The 19,692-nt window shown below is 34.8% G+C and overlaps 1 protein-coding gene across 7 annotated transcripts in view; it reads right to left on the bottom strand.

The window, feature by feature from the left end:
• The window catches only part of LOC145664533 (uncharacterized), a 100,574-nt gene extending 82,223 nt beyond the window's left edge, over positions 1 to 18,351 (bottom strand). Inside the window, exons 1-2 of one of the 7 annotated variants that reach the window (XM_081731285.1) lie at positions 18,222 to 18,351; positions 1,694 to 2,271 (exon numbers count right to left, since the gene is read on the bottom strand). In XM_081731285.1, the coding sequence (XP_081587411.1) occupies positions 1,694 to 2,121 (428 nt within the window). In that variant the 5' untranslated portion in view covers positions 2,122 to 2,271; positions 18,222 to 18,351. Of the gene's footprint in view, positions 1 to 1,693; positions 2,272 to 9,638; positions 9,912 to 18,086 lie in introns of those variants that run through there. The other 6 variants (XM_081731282.1, XM_081731283.1, XM_081731291.1 and 3 more) reach the window with 6 other exon arrangements.
• Positions 18,352 to 19,692: the final 1,341 nt, after the last annotated feature.

Genomic DNA, 19,692 nt, shown 5'->3' with positions numbered 1-19,692 from the left:
ACATATAACACTCTCCCAAAATATTTTTCCCATATAAGTGACACATAGGTACACCAATGAACTATCTCTTGAGTTTACAGAACAGGTATAAGTAAAAACATGAAGAAGGAAGGAAAAAAATGTATTAAGTTCGATTCAGTTAAAATGTGGGAAGTACGTTATAGTTGCAAGTAACGTGGATGTAACAAGTTGTACTTGTGTGTATTTGTATTCGTATGTTGACACAAATAGAAATCAAAATGTACGAAATGTAGAAAATAACTTTTTTAAAAAGAAAATGTACGAAATGTTAGAAAACAATACCGAAACTTTACGTGAAAAGCCAAATGCTTATGGAAATAATGATACATCAGCACCGTTACAGCAAAGCACATGAACTTAAAGAGGTATTTTGATAATGGTATTCAACATTTTAAAACACACAGCACAAAGAACTACTGACGTCACTAATAATTCCTGGTATCATACTAAGTGCTTTGCAGTGCAAAGTAAATTCCCAAAGACTTGAAAACTTATAGCAAAACTCATGGTTTAATATGTACGCCTTCTTTTATTTCAAGTGTATAAATGAGGAAACGAATAATAATATATACACGTAAGTCTAATGAACCCATGAAGACATACGATACACGATTCCGCTCATTGTGTAATAGTTTGCCTGCAAATGAGATCTTAGCTACTATTCCTTAAATAGTCAAATAGTGATATATCAATTTTCTATTCACTACGCTTAGTTCCTTGTAGAAATGTTACATTGGTTTGTTGTGCGATTTGAAATGCAGCGTCCCGTTCAACATAAAGCCTATACGAAACATGGACCTACAACTTAATGTGGGATCCCACCAACAGCTCCACCATTAACCGAATCCTGGTATCCGATACCAAAGGCACGTACACTAACCGATAAGGTTCAGAAATGTTAAAAACAGTAGTGACTCAGCACACAAAAATACGTACAAAGTGGAAAACATTTCGGTTAATTTATATTCCACGATTTACAAAGGAATCTCATTGTGAGCAAACAGCAAATGAATTTTCTTTTTACCAAACTACCAACACTAATCACGTAAATCGACAATTCAAACTGCGTTTTACCAACGCTTATACCAAAATTATCAAATATTTAAGTACCATGAGAAATATCTTCATTCCAGCTCAAAACAGAAACAAAAAAAATGAAAAGCATTAAAGCATTAAAAGAGTCGGAAGATAAAACTAATTAGCATTAAAAAGTCAGAAAGCAACGAAACGACCCGTCATTCACATTTCATGTGAACGATATTGTAGTGTTAAGAAAAAAGGAAAGAATTAAGTTGTTGTTAGATAAAAAAAAAATAATTAATGATATTGTAAAGGCAAATGTAGGGCAACCAATTCCCAACTGAATTTTTAGAATACCAGATACTAGAAAAGCGAATTTCCTCACTCTGAAGAATGGGTCTATTCAGAATGCCTTCACACATCAGACGTGCTTAAGCTAAATACTAATGCATCTCTATTAGCAGAAGAAAACAAGGCTATATTCTCGATACTGTGAAAACAACTGATGATAACAACAAAAGAAAATAGTTATATATAAAAAGAGTACTTATACAGACTGATCAAATAAATGGAGGGGGAACAGATATATACTGAAGTGATCACTCAACATAAACCAATAAACTTTTGAATCAATATAAGAATGAAATACTACCTTTCTAATTCACGACTAGCATTCATATTGTCTTCCATTATGTTAGCTGAGTGTGATTCCAATGATCTTGTAGTTACGTTATATTCTGCTATAAATTCGGAACTAAACTCACACAAATGTGTGGCATCATCTTTACTTTCAATCTTTGTCTCCATTACGTATGACAAGTCGGCATTGAACTCGGACAAATAGGTAGCATCTTTTTCGATTTCATTCTTTGGCTCCACTACATATAACGAGTTTGAATTCGTGGAATTTATTTCACACTTTGTTAAATTCTCTTTTGAAAATAGAATCAATTTTGATTCTCCAATTTCTGTGGATGTTACATTCTTGAGGTCCGGTGGGTCGTCGAAACAATCGTAATTTTCAGTTTTGAAAACAACTTCATACTCGGCACAACATTCTTCATTTTTATCTCCCATCATGAAATCAAACTGTTATAAATAAAACATGTTAATATAGATCAGGAGTATTAACCGGTCTATTGCTAGGTATGAGCAGTCGCAAACTTCTAATTAATGACTGAAGATGAGACAATCCTGTCCAGTCAAATAAGGCTCTTTTTTCCAAACAACCTAAAAAGAAAGAAAAAAACTTAAGAAAAAAGTATTCTTCAATTATGACATCAGATCACATAGTCAAAGCAACCAGCAGTTTGATTTATAACCACAAACACGAAAGGCATCACACCAAAAATCACTACTTAGTATTTCAAGTAGAATACACTATTTCAGAAGTGAAATTCTACATTAGTATTGTACATACTAGAAATAGACCCAAGATATATCACTTAAATAGCATGTGACTTAACCTCTCCCTTAACGTATTTCAATCACAACTAATAATATTTCTCAAATCCCAAAGCAAACGATCACTGTATATTGAAAATTGAATTTTCCTTTATAATATAAGCAAAAGCTACCCTGAAATTTTTCTTTAAACTTAGGGTAAGTTCAACCATTTGTCTCTGGCTGATTTTGGTTTAACTCGTTCGCTGCCACTTCACGCCATATGGCGTCATTCATACCAATTGCTGTGTGCCATTGACGCCATTTGGCGTCAAGAGGTAGTTTTCATTGTAGATATTCTGTGTAAATTGGCACACAGGTTTTATGCTTTGGTGGCACAGTGTTGGCCTGGTCATTTTCTGCAGTGTGCTTAGTTTCCCCTAGATGTAGCTAGTTTGTTGCCAAGATGGCGTAAACGGACCATTATGCTAGCGTTCCTCTCAACGTAAACGAGCACCTAATGGTGGATTACAGAAAGCCCAAAAAATTTTGTCGTTACTAGAAGAATCATCGAGTGATGGAGATGTATCTCTGTCACCTTCTGATGAATATTATTATAGTGAAACAGTTGACGAGGTGGAGGTCTCCGAAGCCAAAGATAATGTGCAAACTTCGAATAGAAAAGATTCCAGCAACAAACATGGTAAAAAATCTCTTTTGTGCCATGGCTTCTCGAGTGGGATGAAAAATATACAGTTTCAAGCTGCACAGGCCATTTTAACGGGTGTTTTGCAAAATCCAATAGATTATGTACTGTCGCTTTTTGATTATTTCATGAATTTGCTTGTTGATTAAATGAATACATATGCGCGTGTTAATTCTACGAGGAACTTCTGTAAAATCGACTTAGTTTATGGCGTGATGTTACTGTTCACGAATTGCGTTTTTTTTTGGAGGGGGGGGGGGCATTTTATTGCACATGGGAATACTAAGGTTGCCAAAAATTCAAGATTACTGGAAAAGTGATCTATAATTTAATCTGCAAATTTTCCGTCGTTACTTAAGTAGAAATAAATTCTTGCTTATTCTGAGTGGTTTACATTTCTCTCACACACTTCTGAATATGGACTTCAGCCCAGAGATCGTCTGTATAAGCTAAGGCCAATTATTGACCATTTTAATAATAGAATGTGGGCTGTTTATTCATCACGAAAGGAACTTTGCATTGATGAGTCAATGATGCTATAGAGAGGAACAGCTCAGTTTCAAACAATACATACAGAACAAATACGGTATCAAACTGTACATGTTAACTGAACCGAATGGATTAGTTTTTAATGTGTTAGTTTACACTGGTGTAACTGATGATCTTCGAGGTACAATTCACTCAGCTAATGTTGTATTGAAGCTGATGGAGGGTAGATTAGATTTAGGACATTCTCTCTAAATGGACAGTAACTATAAGTTACGCAGTAACAAAGCAATTGTTATGTAGATCCACATATTGCACTAGTACTCTGCGTAGTAACAGAAATGACACTCCAAAGGAAGTTGTAAATGCTAAACTGAAAAAGGGCGAAATTATTGTAAAATATTGTGAAGGTGTTGATGTGACGAAATGGAAAGAGAAAACGGAGATATTGCTTATTACTAGTAAGTTTATTTATGATATGGTTCAAGGCAGTAATAGAGTGCAATACTTATATGCCAGGTGTAGATATACACGATCAATTGATGTTTTATTTCCCTACTGAAAGGAAATCACTCAAGTGATATAGGAAGCTGGCAGTGCACATAATCCATTTGCAAGTAATGAACAGTTACTTGCTGCACAACATGTATTAATTAGAAGACAATGTATAACATTTTCAGAATTTGTAATTTTTTTAGATACTAAGCGTTATCAATTTGACATTTAATTTGATACAAAACATACAATACAGTATTGCTGAACAAACATTATATATGTAGCAGATAAGAGTTTTTCCACTACAAGTAGCATGGATTTTATCTCGAAATCTAAAAGAAACATGCGGAAATCCCTTCTTTTAATACTGATCTATACAAACAAATAATATCAAAACTAAGATAGTAGCACCTTCTTGTAACTGGGATAACTGAGAAGATTCATACATAATTCCTTATCTTGATTACAATTTGCAGAAAAACACGAAATTTTATTAAATGGTTCTCCATAAAAACGAAAGTAAAACGTTCTAATAAACATATATTGAGAAACAGCTAAAGCAATTGTTCATGCTAAAGTGTACTTTTGACCACACATTTAGTTTAACCGTACAATGCATAGTGGGGCAGATATGGGTCATAGTGGTAAATAATCTGTGCTCACCTACGTAACGGTATGTAGTTGCGAATGCATGTTGAACCAAATTAGGAACGTTCGACGCTACTTGTGATTCCAAAGTTTTCGCATAGATGACACTATTCCACATAGCGTACCGGTACTTGTTATTTTTGTTTTCTCTTGCAAAACTGTTGTTTTTACAGAAAATCATGCATTGTAGGGTTAATGAACCCTAAATTGAAAATATTAACGAATTATCATGAACTAATACTGTACGTTCTATTGAAATATCGAGTTGCATACTGTTTGATACTAACACAACAAAGAAAGTAAATCAGAAGGACTTGTGCAATTAGAACGTACCCTCTTAAGTCCATTAAGGGATTAAATCGAAAAATTACTCTTCATTTCTATCTTAAAAGTGTATATAGTTTGTCAGAAATAGGCATTTGAAATCAAAACTGGCAGTTCTTCCTAAGGATTTTTTATATTACTTTTTGTCTGAGTATCCATTTTAAGTATAGCATTTCTAATATCAGTTTTGTATTTTTTTTCAAGCTCTCAGGAGGAACAACTTCAAAAAATAGTACCTACACTTCTCAAAACCAGCCAGGCCTCTCTTCGATACCAACAGCTCCATAGAATATTTCAAAAACTCTTATAATGCTGTTTACCTCAGCTTTAAACAACTTTATAGTTTAATTAGAACGAATAGAACATGACCTGATTATGAATGATTCGGAAATTATTGCACATAATAAAATGCAAGAATTGAACATTATATTATTTCACAACATTGCTACATGGAATAACAAATTATATAACCGGACAAAGATTATAAAGAAAAACATTATAATTTCGAAACAATTAATGTCAATAAAAATTAACTTATAGAGATTTTTAATTGCTCCCATAGCTTTCACTTCTATCTTGTATCAAACTACGGCCGTGTCCAAAAGATACAAGCGTACATTTGAAGTACGCTTATTTCCGGAACTGACGTCACCTAGTGTGCGGTAAAAGATCCAAGTTCATAAGTCTGCGAGTGCATAGTGCGTAGTGTGCGAGGATGTACACTACATTAGCACACTTGCATACTTAAGATGGGAGGTCTTCGAAGTAGGAACAACAATAATGTCAAAGTGCCTTAATAAAATGTTAAAAAACACATTTTTAATACTTTTCTTGAGGTGAATATACTTGTGGGCTGATCTAATAATAATTCACTTGATAAATATACAAATTAGTGATTTTACACGTGGAATATAAAAGTGTTACGCAAATAACAAACGTATTTACGTTGTGTTCTTTGAGTATGCAATGGAATTTAAAATAGTGTAGGAAAGCAACCAAATAGTTTCTTTAATAATGCTATAAAAGCATTAGTGTTTAAATATTACATGGTTTATGTAGCTTAACTGAAATAACTACACTGTCGGTAATGGGGTTATTTGCACTTAAATGACAAATTTTAATGGCGTATGAATTAAAATGTTAAGCTCTAGCATAGAATAATGAGTACCTAGATCATTCATTTCTCTACAACTACAGCTACATCTGGCTGCAAATGTTAGTTCGTAGGTAGATAGACCTAATTTTCTAGTTTTGATTCTAAACCAATTCAAAGCTACCATATTTCCTTGCACTTGAGAGACTGTAATGTACCAATTACTATACATTTTGCATTTTTGACAGCTGCCCAAAAGTGAAATACAGATCCAAAATTTCTTTCTCCACATCAAAGATTTCACAAATTCCTCTTGGTAAGTCTTTACTTTGGCCATTTCATTTTTTTTTTTTTTTTTTATTTATTCTTCGATTTAGCGATTTGATCTTTCGGTTCCGGTTTTGAGAACTTGCCTGTTGGCTTACATTATATATACACCCTCCATTCCAAAAGAAACCGAACGTTTTAAAAAAACAAAAAAACAAAGTACATTTTGGAACAAATCATTTTTATTAATCAACGTATTCCCCTTCTGCATCGATACACATATTTGCACGCTCCAACAAGTTGTCAAACGACTTCTCCATGTCCTTTATTGGAATGGTCTTTAGGACGACGGTCGTCGCCTTTTCAATGGCATCAATCGATGCGTGCCACTTTCCTTTCATCGCCAAATGCAGTTTCGGGAACAGATAGAAATCGCAGGAGCGAGATTTGGTGAATAGGGCGGACGATGCAACCGAATAATGTGATTTTTGACCAAAAATTCAGTTACAAGTCGCGAATGATGTGATGGTGCATTATCGTCCAAAAGAGTCCAACTGCCGATTTCGCGATATTCGGGCCGAATACGACGAATTCTTGCCAGCAAACGCTTCATGACGCCCAAGTAAAACTCTCCAGTGACTGTCTGGCCGGGCTGAACAAATTCTTTGTGGATAATTCCTTTTGAATCGTAAAAACAAATCAGCATCACCTTAACTTTTGACTTCACCAAGCGACTTTTTTTTTGGGTGTTCCTTCATCCGGCGCTCTCCATTCAGCACTTTGCCGCTTTGTTTCGGGCTCATATTCAAAACACCACGTCTCGTCACCAGTTACAATCGATTTCAAGAAGTTTCGATCCTGCCGAGCACTTTTAACGATGTCTTTGCAATGCGCAATTCGATCAACTTTTTGGTCTTCGGTGAGTTTGTGTGGTACAAACCGCGAATTAACCTTCTTAAGGCCCAAAACTTCGGTCAAAATGGGGTATGCGGTTGCTTGAGGAAAGCCTAATTCCATTTCAATAACTCTCACCGACGACTTTTTGTTATGTTTGATGAATTCACGCACTTTTTCGACGTTTTCTTCCGACAATCCGGTTCTGGGACGGCCTCATCTTTCGTCATCATCCAGCGTCTCTCTACCCGATTTGAATCGCCTGAACCACTCGTAAACTTGCGTACGGGATAGACACTCATCACCATATGCATTTTGTAGTATTTGGTGCGTTTCACTAAAAGTTTTACCCAGTTTAACACAAAACTCAATTGCAGCTCGTTGTTTGAAACTCATTTTCCGACCGACGTACACAACACACTGACAGTTGAAACGCAATAACTTTGTTGCCGTGCATCCAAATGTCATGACATTTATACCAGTTGTCAATGAGGGACTACGCCATCTACCGGTAAATTATTACAACAGATGGCACTAGTGGTACTATTTGTTTTCAAAAGTTCGGTTTCTTTTGGAATGGAGGGTGTATATAAGTTAGTAACTGGGTTGGTTCCTTTGTGTACCAAAGTTTAATATTTAATCCATATACTATTGCCGAGCGAGCGTCAGCGAGTGTTGGCAGCTTAGAGACTCGCATGGCACGTACTTTTTAGTCTGGTTACGTACCGGTTCATTGAATGAAATGGCCAAAGCAAAGACTTGCCTTCCTTTAATTCATATAATCCCATTATGGTACCCATTATGAATTGATTATGAACAAATAATTCCTTCCGTATAGTTGAACAATGAGAGGCACTACATTTCATACTGTATTTTTTTTATAAAACAGTCTCTTAATTTTCATAAAATTTTTATTAGATTAATAGTAGCTTTTTATGGTCATATTTGGACGAGGGGATTTGTTTCGTTACTGAGTAACAATTTTCGTAGTGGGAAGCAAGTAGGAGGGACAGAGGGTACATTTCAAGAAAGATGTAGGACGCCGAAAGCATAGTGAAGTGCACGCTAATGTTGAAGTGCATACAATGCACATAACTCAATTTAAGCGGGCATATAAGAGTAATCTTATATTTTTTTTAACATATTACTTTAATTAGGGTTGAGTACACGCGATCCTTATAAATTGGTATTTCATAGTGACATGTAGCTTTTTCCTCTAAATTTTGATTATCATGTTGTTCATCTCCACCACTTCTTTCCTTGTCATCCTTGTAAGTGTTAACTTTTGGTGTAGATTATGAATATGGAGGCACTATTTTGAAGATTTACGGGTAAAATTTATAGATTCGCAAGCAAAATATGGTAGAAATATTCTAATCAGTATGCCTGTAACTGAAGCAATACAGTAGAACGACAATAATTATAGTGCCATTGTTGTGTATCTACCGTACATAAAGGAATTATACTCAATATGAACTCTCCCCCAAAGTAGTTTTGAGACACATTATTGTAAATAGCGCTCCCCTCGGTACCTTTGGTGTTTTAACGCTCTTGCAAATTGCCTACTTTCACCTGCAATAAAATTCCTAAGCTACTTCGCAACAGTGTTATCAGCGTCCTAACCATTAGTGCCACTTTTCTTCCGGGGATTAATATATATTCCCTCGCGCAAGCATGCATAATAAACAGAACATCGCCAGTAGTTTAGTGGTTTTTATGCTAAATATTTGCAGGTACAGGAAAACTGAAGCTGTTCGCATACATGAAAGAAACTCTTAAGTCATTTTATGGTTGCCACACATTGACAATCTGTACGATATATCTATCTTTAATATAACTGAAAAATCATTCATCTAAATAAAAAAAAATTCTAGTACACGAAATTCTCTCTTCTTTTGTTATCAATGTTCCATATTCCAGCATGATGAGGCGCTGTAAACAAGTGTGGATCAAAAGCTAATTTGACAAAGTGTACACTATTTAGTAGTGTGCACTCCATTTGTAGACTTCAAGTGTGCATCCTCGAAGTGTGCACTATGCACTTTTGGACACGGCCTACAATTTCCGACCCAAAATATTAGTTAACTGCATAACTTCAATTTTGACAATACATTTAGGTTAAAACAATGTACTTAGGACATAATATACCTATTATCTTTTAAGCCTTAAGTTCAGCGTTGAAGTTTACAAAACATTTTCATGAAAATGTTATGTAGTGCGGTAATAAACTTTTTTACGCCTCCATGCAATACACAACTTTCATTTATTACTATTTTTCAAGTACCTCAGATAAAATTTCACCTGAAATCTAGGCATCTCCAATATGGTTTCCAGACTAATTGGAATAATTTAATAATATATGTATTGATATACAAGGCTTTCTAGAAAATATTTATTTCTATATAACGTGTTTCGTGTTTCATCATAAACTCATAATGTATTCGGCATTTTGAATATTATTCCTCAAAATTCTATATCCTGTAACATTCAGTCCCAAACACTACTGACAAATATGGCTGGAAGCATTCAGTTCATAATGTTCCATAAGTTAACTTAACATCAGTGTGGGAACTCCATATCCACTGCACAATAAGCACCTAAATAAGAAATGATTTGTTATTTTTACACACGATCATCCTCTTCATTAAAATACGGATAAGATTTAAATATCTCTTACAAGCTTAATTTGGCATACTGACATATTATCTGTAAAGTGAAATAGTAATTCCCTTCAGCCGAATTGAAAAATATGCTATCATTACACTATTACAGTGATCGCTAATCTGAGGCTTCGGAACGATTTCCATGTAACGTATCGGAACACGTAACGTACACGGAATACCTTCGGATAAATTAGCACAGTGCTGAAAAAACAACTTACACGTGTAACCAATTACACAGGCTTTTGAATCTCAGTATTATTTTAATCAAACACAAGAAAAAGTTGTGATGCTAGGCATAGTACGATAATTACTATAATATTAAATTCAGAAATAGCAAAAACCTATATAAAACAGTATTGGACCCGAAAACTCTCAACACTACCCCCTTTCCCGTAGAGCCACCCATATTCGTTACATAAGATGATTATGACGTCAGGAAATTTATTACTGACACACAATCATAGTCGTAAGTCATGAAAATAAAATCAGAAAAATAAACACACTGCTGCACAAGACCACTTATTTAATACAAACACATTTACACGTGACGTTTCGATCTTCTAGCCAAGATCCTCATTAGACGTACACTCTGAGGATAACAACGTACATAACACACATTTTCACTCTTCAAATATGAACATTATTAATCTTGCCTTAAATTGTCTACAACAAATGATAATCGCTTCCAGAAATGTTTAAAGTAGCACGAATACAGCCTAACCAATACATCTTGCGCACGATATACCAAATGAAATAAAACTTGAAAACAATTACAAGTTGTTTAACAAAAAGCTTTAAAAAAATTACTTAATACAAAACGCGTACTATTCCATAAACGAGTTTCTGCAAGATTAAAAGAATGTCAGAAACTGACAAATCAGTTTTTTTGGTAAATCCTGGTAAATTATGTAATTTTTTTAATCTCCTAGTAGTTTTTCTTTTGTTTTTCCTACACTTAATACTATTTTTGTTAATGTAAACTTTTAAATATTTTTTGTAATATAAAAGTCTTCACATTAAGTATTATGTATTACTTTTTATATGTATCATCTCGTGTAGTGTACTGAACCCTCCAAATACTCTCCCAATACCCTCCATGTATTATGGTTTCATGGAGTAAATAAATCAAATCAAATCAAATCATACACAAATGTTGTTAAGCAAAGCGAAGCTTCAACACACTATAATTGTAATACTTTGTATAAACACAGAAAACGATTCTATTATTTCCGATGATTGAGCCATATTACCCAGCACAGGTGATTCGTGTTTTCCACCTTTTAGTCCAAGTTGTGTTACTTTAAGGCTTAATAATTAGAATCCTCTTCTTCCGTGTGGAAAATATGCGTTCGTTTATGATTGAATGAATTTATCACTTACCTACTCCCTATGTAACTAGCTCATTTACGGTAACACAACAAAAACAAAAACAAGACCGAACTCAGTGGAGAATAATTATCACCAAATTTTCATACGTCTGGATTTATTATTCGGCTTGATCGTATTAAAAACGGTCTAAATAAATCAAACGTACCATACTAGAATGGGAACATATTTGCCAGTTGTATTTCTCATTTAAACTCTTGGAAAAGTAAACAAATACTTAGAGTAAATTTCTGACTATATTCCAAAACATTTTATATGCACACACATATATTTGCTCAACCCCATGTATATTTTCAAAAGTAACTAATATGTATAGGCTTACGTTAAGAATACTTTTTTGATGGTGTACATTGCAAAGCTGTCAGCAGAAATTTCGTCTTCTTGCGGTTTAAATGCGTTACTTCAAATAATACTAATGACACACGAGAAACTACGAAGCAGCACATCAACTTTCCACGACCTCTGTACATTTTCATCTTGTGCATAATAAGGCGGAGAGTATGATTAAAGACACTATAATTTCTGAAATTTGGAGGCAAATTTGGGTATGGTGAGATATTTTTGAAACCTTTTTCCTTTCTACTGCGCGACAGAAATAACTTTTAGACTGTAAGGAGAAATTTAGATATAAAGTGACGTGGTTCCTTGCATGTTATCAAAACTAAAAATGCTTCCAGTAATTTTGTGTCTTTTTGAAAAACGACGTGCACTGGTTGACATGAGATTATACCTAAGTTTGTGCAGGTGAACTTTACATGAGACCCAATAAATATGTCTGTATATATTCTTGTTGTTTACTTACAAAAGTTCTCCACTCTTCCCTTTGAAACGCGTATCCAACTACTGACTTTTCCATTTTAACAGTTATATGTATACTGTGACGATTCACTGGAAAAAATGAAATCTTTAAGTTTAACGCCCCACGGTTATGCCGGTTAGGCTAAAGGAGACGGTGATAATGAGAAATGAGTGAAATGGTGGAATGAAGAAAGTGGGAGGAAACGGGAGAACCCCGAGAAAACCCACGAGCACGGTGTTTGTCCACCACAAGACGATTCACTGGACTGGTTATAAATTAGGTAAATGTTTTAAGTAAACTGTCTGTGAATTTGAAGATATTGATACTTACGTTCTGTTGCAAGAACCAAGACTTTCAATAATGCCCTCTCCAGCACCCTAAAATTCTGGAGTATTCGCCAGCCTAAACTCGCTGTTGTTCTTTGATTACTCAGTAGGTCAGGAAAGAAATGCCCGAATAAACAAATGAAATGAAATCTCTAAGTTTTACGTTCCACGCTTAGGCTGGTTACGCTAAAGGAGACGTTGATGATGAGAGATGAATGAACTGGTGGAATGAAATGGGAGAACCCCGGGAAAACCCACGAGCACGGTGTTTGTCCACAGCAAAGTCTACACGGCGCGAGCTGGGATCGAACCAGGGACCCCAAGCACCAGAGTTGAACGCTCTTCAACTGAGCCTTCGTGCCCCCTCCCAAATATAAAATCCAAATAAAACAGGACGATGACAGACACGCCTAGACATAATTTTTATATGTAACAGACGTCTTCGGGAGTAACAAAGACCTCCTCAAAAATTTGAAGAACAGTCGACCTGCGTTACGGTAGCCACTATAAACGTTCATTTCTGAATAAAATAATAAAAGCAATGTATCTCTGTTAGTTACCTTCACCCTAGTGCAGATGGAGTATCAAGGATACGATACGAATTTCCAAGGTTAAGTGACATATAAAAAGAAAAAAAAAATCATTTTTGTTGGGTGTATCTCAATTTCACCTGACCCTAATAGGCGTTATGACGTGTTACTACTACTTACAAAAGAAATGATAATATATTTAATGGAAGAATTTTAATTTTTGAAAGATTATTTTGAATAGGCTAACTCACCTGTACGCAACATAAGCATTGCGTTGTCATTATTACAAAATTCCTGTAAGCCTCCTCGTACACGAACTTAGGTAATTTCGTCACCAGAAATTTCGCCACCGAAATTTTGGTCACGGTAATTTCGTCACCAAATATTAGCATGTAGGTTATTTCGTCACCGGAAATTTTGACATAGTAATTTCGTCACCTGTAATTTTGTTACCAAAATATTTGAATGTAGGAAATTTTATCTTGGTCATTTTTTCATCTTTGTTGAAGTAAGTAGAGACAAAGTAAACGACCAAAACAGCTAATCTTTAATCAAACTTGGAAAACAATTCAGTTGGTGTTTAACTCTGGAAAATCGAAGTTTCGGATACTCGACGCAAGAACAAACAACAATAAAAGGACATAATGTCAGCTTCAGCAAATGTTAAAAGCACACGCAAAATGGGCCGCTAATGGATTTATATATCACTATTTACAAATATTAAGTTTTCAAAATTTCAGAACAGAAAATAGGAAAAATATAACTTGTTATAATGCAATAAGTGTTTTACATGTTGATTTTCTACTATTCATGACATGACAGGAAACAACAAGCAATTTTTTTTTTCAAACATTTAGTTCCATTGTTATACGTAATGCACAAAGAATGGAGCCGTTTCTGCAAAATCTGAAACACACTTCGTTTTCTTTTTTGGTGGCTGACCCACAGCATCCTGATGTAGCACAGTTGAAACCGTTGCGTCAACTTATTGAATTAAGTATTATCAAAATAATCCAGAAGTTCCAGCTCTTCCTCCGAAGCCTCTGGAATTTCTGATGCACATCTTCTACGGGAAGAAATGCCAATTAATTCATTTTCTCGCATAATAGACGAAAATTTTTATTGCTCTTGTACCGATCTGTGAATCCAATCTCTTGGACCTTTCTCCACGTTGAGTGAGTCAGGTGAAAAAAAGCAATGCTGTACACTAGTTGAGTTTCGGAAAGTTGCTTTTACAGTCTGCATTTCCGCTATCTCGAAATCCATAACCAGTTACAGGGTCCAGGTATTCACTAAATTCACTGCACTGATGCACCACCGCACGAAACAATTCTTCATATGAATGTTGTGTCTTGCTCTGCATTAGGGCATACGCCTACTAAAGGAAGTCTCACCTCAAATAACATATAGGGCCTACGTTTTTTTTAAAAAAAAGGAGCCATTGAAAAGTTTCCGTCCACCATCCATGTTTCACTTCTCAATAGCTCCATAAGACTATATTTAAAGAAAATTGTTAGAAATATTTACAGTATATGCTTTTCTTCCTTTATATAAATTTGTTTTCTTTACATATATCCAATAACAATTTGGTAATGTTTAATCAAAGTTGAAATATAACATTCTTCTTTTAATAGCTCCTGAAAAAGATCACTCTTTTCACATGACTCAGTTAACGTAGATGAAGATCCAAGAGTTTGGGCTCGGAGAACGGTACAAGAACGATGCAAATTTCCGTCTAGTTTGCGGGAAAATGAACGGATTGGCATATCTTCCAATATTTGTTTGCAATTTTCTGTTCTGAAATTTTGATATTGGCGAAGCTTAATATTTGTAAATAGTGATATATATAAACCCAATAGTTCCCCACGTTGCCTTTCAACATTTGCTGAAGCTGGCACTATTTTCTTGCACTGGTGCTTGCTCCTGCGTCGAGTACCCGAAACTTAAATTTTGCAGAGTTCAACACCAACCGAATTGTTTTCCAAGTTTGATTAAAATAACGTAAGTTCTTTAGGTCATTAACTTTGCCTCTACTTAGTTCAAGAAAGGTGAAAAAATAACCGTGACAAAATTTCCTATTTGATAATATTTCTGACAGAATCACTAGAAACTTTTATCTCTTATCTTAAATACGATATATAAAATATGTAACTATTTAATAATAATAATAATTATAATAATAATAATTATTATTATTATATATTTCGATTTGCTACAGTTGAAGATTAAAGAAAGCAATTTCAAAAACTTTTTCGATTCATTCACTGTACTTATTATGTTCTAAAAGACACTGATGAAATTATCATGAAAAAAATTTTAGGTGACGAACTTTCCGATGACAAAATTACCGCCGCCCCTCGTACACAAAAAAGAGAAGTGTATGTAGCATTTTTTCTCTCTCGTTCTTCCTTTCTCCTCATTAAGGTTAATTGAAAGACATTCAAAGTGAGAGATGGTGAAAGTTCACCCGTAAAATCCCTATTTTAATTTCCATTTACATGTTTCACATCTCATATATACATAATATTCTTATAAATATGTCCAGTATCCAAAAGATATTTACACTAAAACAAAGTATGTGGGCGTAAGGACTCGCTTTTATTGTAAACATTTTTCAACTAACGGTGCAACCCAGTCCATTTTATTGAACGTACAGGGTTTTCAAAATTCCGTATATTGCAAAATTCACAATTGATTGTAAAGGTCTCTCCCAGTTTACGAAGATATACATTTGCAAAATTTTCGGAAGAAATGTCTAATGTTATTTCAAAATAGAGATATATGAATAAGTAATCAAAATATGTGTGGACATTTCTCCTTTTCTCAAAAAAAAAAAAAAAAAGTAATTCGAAGTGGTGCAGATTTATTGTACGGATTCATACATAAATTCATTGCATATATGCTTGTTTATCAGCAAATCAATTTTTGTATCTCTAACAACCATTTTTTGGGTTTGAATCTGCACTCGTCTGTGCAGATTCAGCTTACGAGAGCTTCAGTGTATGTAAACGATACGAACAATTGAGCAATTTGAAACACTAACCAATTTCTACTAGGTAGCTAACATAAAAAAAGCACGAATGCAATGTAATCGTCAGAGGAGGAGCGTAGCAGGGAAGTCTTTGAGATCCGCATCAGTAGTGAACTTGATGTGTCACCGACGGTGGGTATACACATAAATAAAAGCACGAAATACTGTATGTGGCTTTAAAATACTTATGTGTTGGATTATGTATTTGCACATTATTAAGGACTTTATTTGTACGCCATAATATAACAAAAGGCCTATGTTTAGCAGAAGGGGTCCAGCTCTTTTCTCTAAAAAAATGTTACAATTTTGGTCATTTCTATTCATATTCGGTTACTTTAGGGTATGGATGGTTAGTTTAAGTTAGGTTAAGTTAGTTTAGGTTACGTTAGATTAGTTTAGTTTAAGTTATATTAGTGTAGGAGTCTCGCCTAATTTTCCAAAAAAATGATAGAATTTCGCTTATTTCTACTAATATTATGTCAGTTTAGGTTAGTTCAGGTTAGCTTACGTTAGGTTAGGTTAGATTTCGTTACGTTATGTTACGTTAAGTACTTGCATCACTCATTTCTTCTGTAAATTTTGTTTCTTAGGTGTTTCTGGACCCCTTGTACTAAACATACCCCTAACAAAATAACATAACCCATTACTTACATCAATTTCACAAATATTTGGATCCTTTACCTCGGATAGTTTCATGGTTGTGCGTTGAGAGTTACAACAATGACTTCAGATGCTTTAATTTGCATACCGTAGTTAATAGCCACCTTATGGGCTAATCCTTTCTTAACAGGTTATACTTGCATTAATTTTTTTCTTGCGTAAGTACTCACCTTATAGCTAAGAACACAACATATTTCCACTATTTACACACTGGCCTATTAAAATATTATTACAAATTTGCCCTCTAAATTTCAGAAATATATGGATCCGAATAGTAAACCGGCACTATGTACGATTCTCCGCTACTCCATAAAATAAGCTATAATGAACTGAATTTGTATGTGAACGTAGTGTGTTCAATGATTACTCGTAGGCCTAATGATAAACCTGTCTAGCACCTAAAGTATCTAGTAACCTGAAGAACACAATGTAATTCCATTATCTTACATATATACCGACTGTCACTGACACGCCTGCTCTCTTTTAACACATCCCTGTATGAACCCCTTGGTCTTCCCTGACTTGGTTACATCATTTGTGCTTTCTTGGCCATCTAGCAGAGATTGTTTGTTTCTTGGGCCTATGTTTAGCAGAACGGGTCCAGCTCTTTTCTCTAAAAAATGTTACAATTTCGGTAATTTCTGCTCACATTCGGTTAGTTTAGGGTACGTTAGGTTAGTTTAGATTAGTTAAGTTTATGTTATATTAGTGTAGGGATCCCGCATAATTTTCCAAAAATTAATACAATTTCGCTTATTTCTGCTAATATTATGTTAGTTTATGTTAGGTTAGGTTAGATTTGGTTACGTTATGTTACGTCTAAGTACTTGCATCATTCATTTCTCCTGTAAATTTTCTGTTTTTTACGTGATCTGAACCCCTTGTACTAAACAGTGTCCGTTTCTTGTACTGTAGTTTAAATGGCATACGTCTGAACGATGTATTTATACGGAAACAGTGAGAGCGTTTTCATTTTTGTACAATTATTTTTGGTTGACCCCTTGAACTACATCAACTAGGAAGAACTTCAAGATCAAGTTCCTTGAGGTAGAGGAGGATAGTCATACTGAACAGCGTAAGGTGCAGCTTTACTATACGGGTCCACAGATTGTACAAGGCTCAAAAAATTGTACGGAAGTCTGTAATTCGCCTATTTTATGTTTAGAACAGAACCCAACGAAACCCCGCGAGGCTTCTAATCTGTTTCTACTTCTACCCCTTGTGCTACTACTTATACTATGGATCCGTGCAGTAACTGCACGGAAAGGATATAAAATTTTGGCAATTCTTCCCAACGCTGTTCTTAATCTTAACCTGCAGGTGTTTTTGTAAACTCGGATCGAATAATTCTTACCTAAATAAAACAGTTACTGTGCATGATAACTATTTAAAGTAATATGTACCCAGTGTTGCCACAGTCCTAGCCCTGGAGTGGGCTGAAAAATAGTACCAAATTGAAACAAAAAGGGCTGAATTCATTATTTAATACCAGTGTAATATATGGCTCCATGGTGGAAAGACTTTTCGTTGCATGCGCATGTCCCCTGGAACGCTGTCGTCAATGTATATAGAGTATTACAGGTAGCATATTTTCTGCTATCGAGAGAAAAAATTACCCAGGATTCTTGCGCGACGTGACGTCACGTGGAAGAGAGCACGAAACAAACACACTGTAGGGAATACAGTAAGCGGTGTCGATGCGTGAAATTTATAAAGAATGGGTAATTATTGAGACAAAAAAGAATAAAAATAACTTTGTTGTTGCTTAATGTCCGAATTGACAAAGGAAGACTCCATGTATAACATAGCACCCCTTTCCTAAAATGTTGGTACAACGACAATGAGTTTCTCGGTGTAAACGCGCAGACAGAATCGACGTAAACAATGCTAATATTTATTCTATTCATTTCTTACCGAAAGATTATGAGACAGATTTACAACATGAACTTCATAAGCTATCTGTAATAATAATAATAATAATAATAATAATAATAATAATAATAATAATAATAATAATAATAATAATAATAATAATAAATAATAATAATAATAATAAAAGAGTTCCGCCCTCATGCAATTTCTTCTCTGCATATATCGAATTGGCATGGAATTGTTAAGGACGAACAGAAGTAAAAGGTTAAGAGAAAATAATGTATTTTTCAAACATATGAAGTTCAAGAACTTGAAAGAAATTTAAATAACTAGAGTCATACCGATCCTGTAGGACGAGCAAAAATGTTAGAAAAGAGGATTTGTCCATTTTGTCCCCATAACTCGGTGAAGCCAAAGAAATAACCGAGACAATCCTGATTGGCTGCTCTCTTTTCCGCCAGTAATGCTCGCTCAAAACTAGGTTTTCCGTATAGTGATCATTGCGTTTATTCTTATTTAAATATTCACTTTAACGTTTAAAATGGTTACATGTGCAGCTTATGGATTCGTGTTCGTTACCTTCATTGGGACTCGCGTTCTTATTTCCGTTGAGGCTCGTGTTCACTTGGGCTAGGACTCATCCTCCAATAAGGATCACACTCCGGGTGGGATCCAGGATTTTCTGAGCGGGGATGCACCAATAATTACCAAACTAATCAATCACATTGAAACTCTTCAAAGTGACAGGTGACAATATTCTTAATCCTTGACAATACTGATACATAGAACGGGGGGCGGTTATTTTAAAGAAGGTCGCATGTTTTCTATCCTACTTTAAAAATGTTATATTGTTTTGCTTGGTGAATCCTTTTCCTTCAACCTTCAGAAAATCGACTGAAACTATTGCTTTTGCAAAGCTCTGCTTTCTTTTAAGCCTCAAACGGAAAAAATAATGGCAGAAAGTTTCGGAAAGTGTTGCTATTTTCACTGCTAGCTTCTCATTTTAGATAGTATATATTTACAACGAAGGGGTGCACGTGCACCGGTACACCCCCCTAAATCCGACCCTGATCACACTCGCTAGACTA

This window comes from Thermobia domestica, chromosome 11 (genome assembly GCF_964235325.1).
Source record: "Thermobia domestica chromosome 11, izTheDome1.hap1.1, whole genome shotgun sequence".
Taxonomy (NCBI): Eukaryota; Metazoa; Arthropoda; class Insecta; order Zygentoma; family Lepismatidae; genus Thermobia; species Thermobia domestica.
The sequence above is the reverse complement of the archived record's forward strand: the minus strand, read 5'-3'. Positions and strand labels throughout refer to the sequence as shown.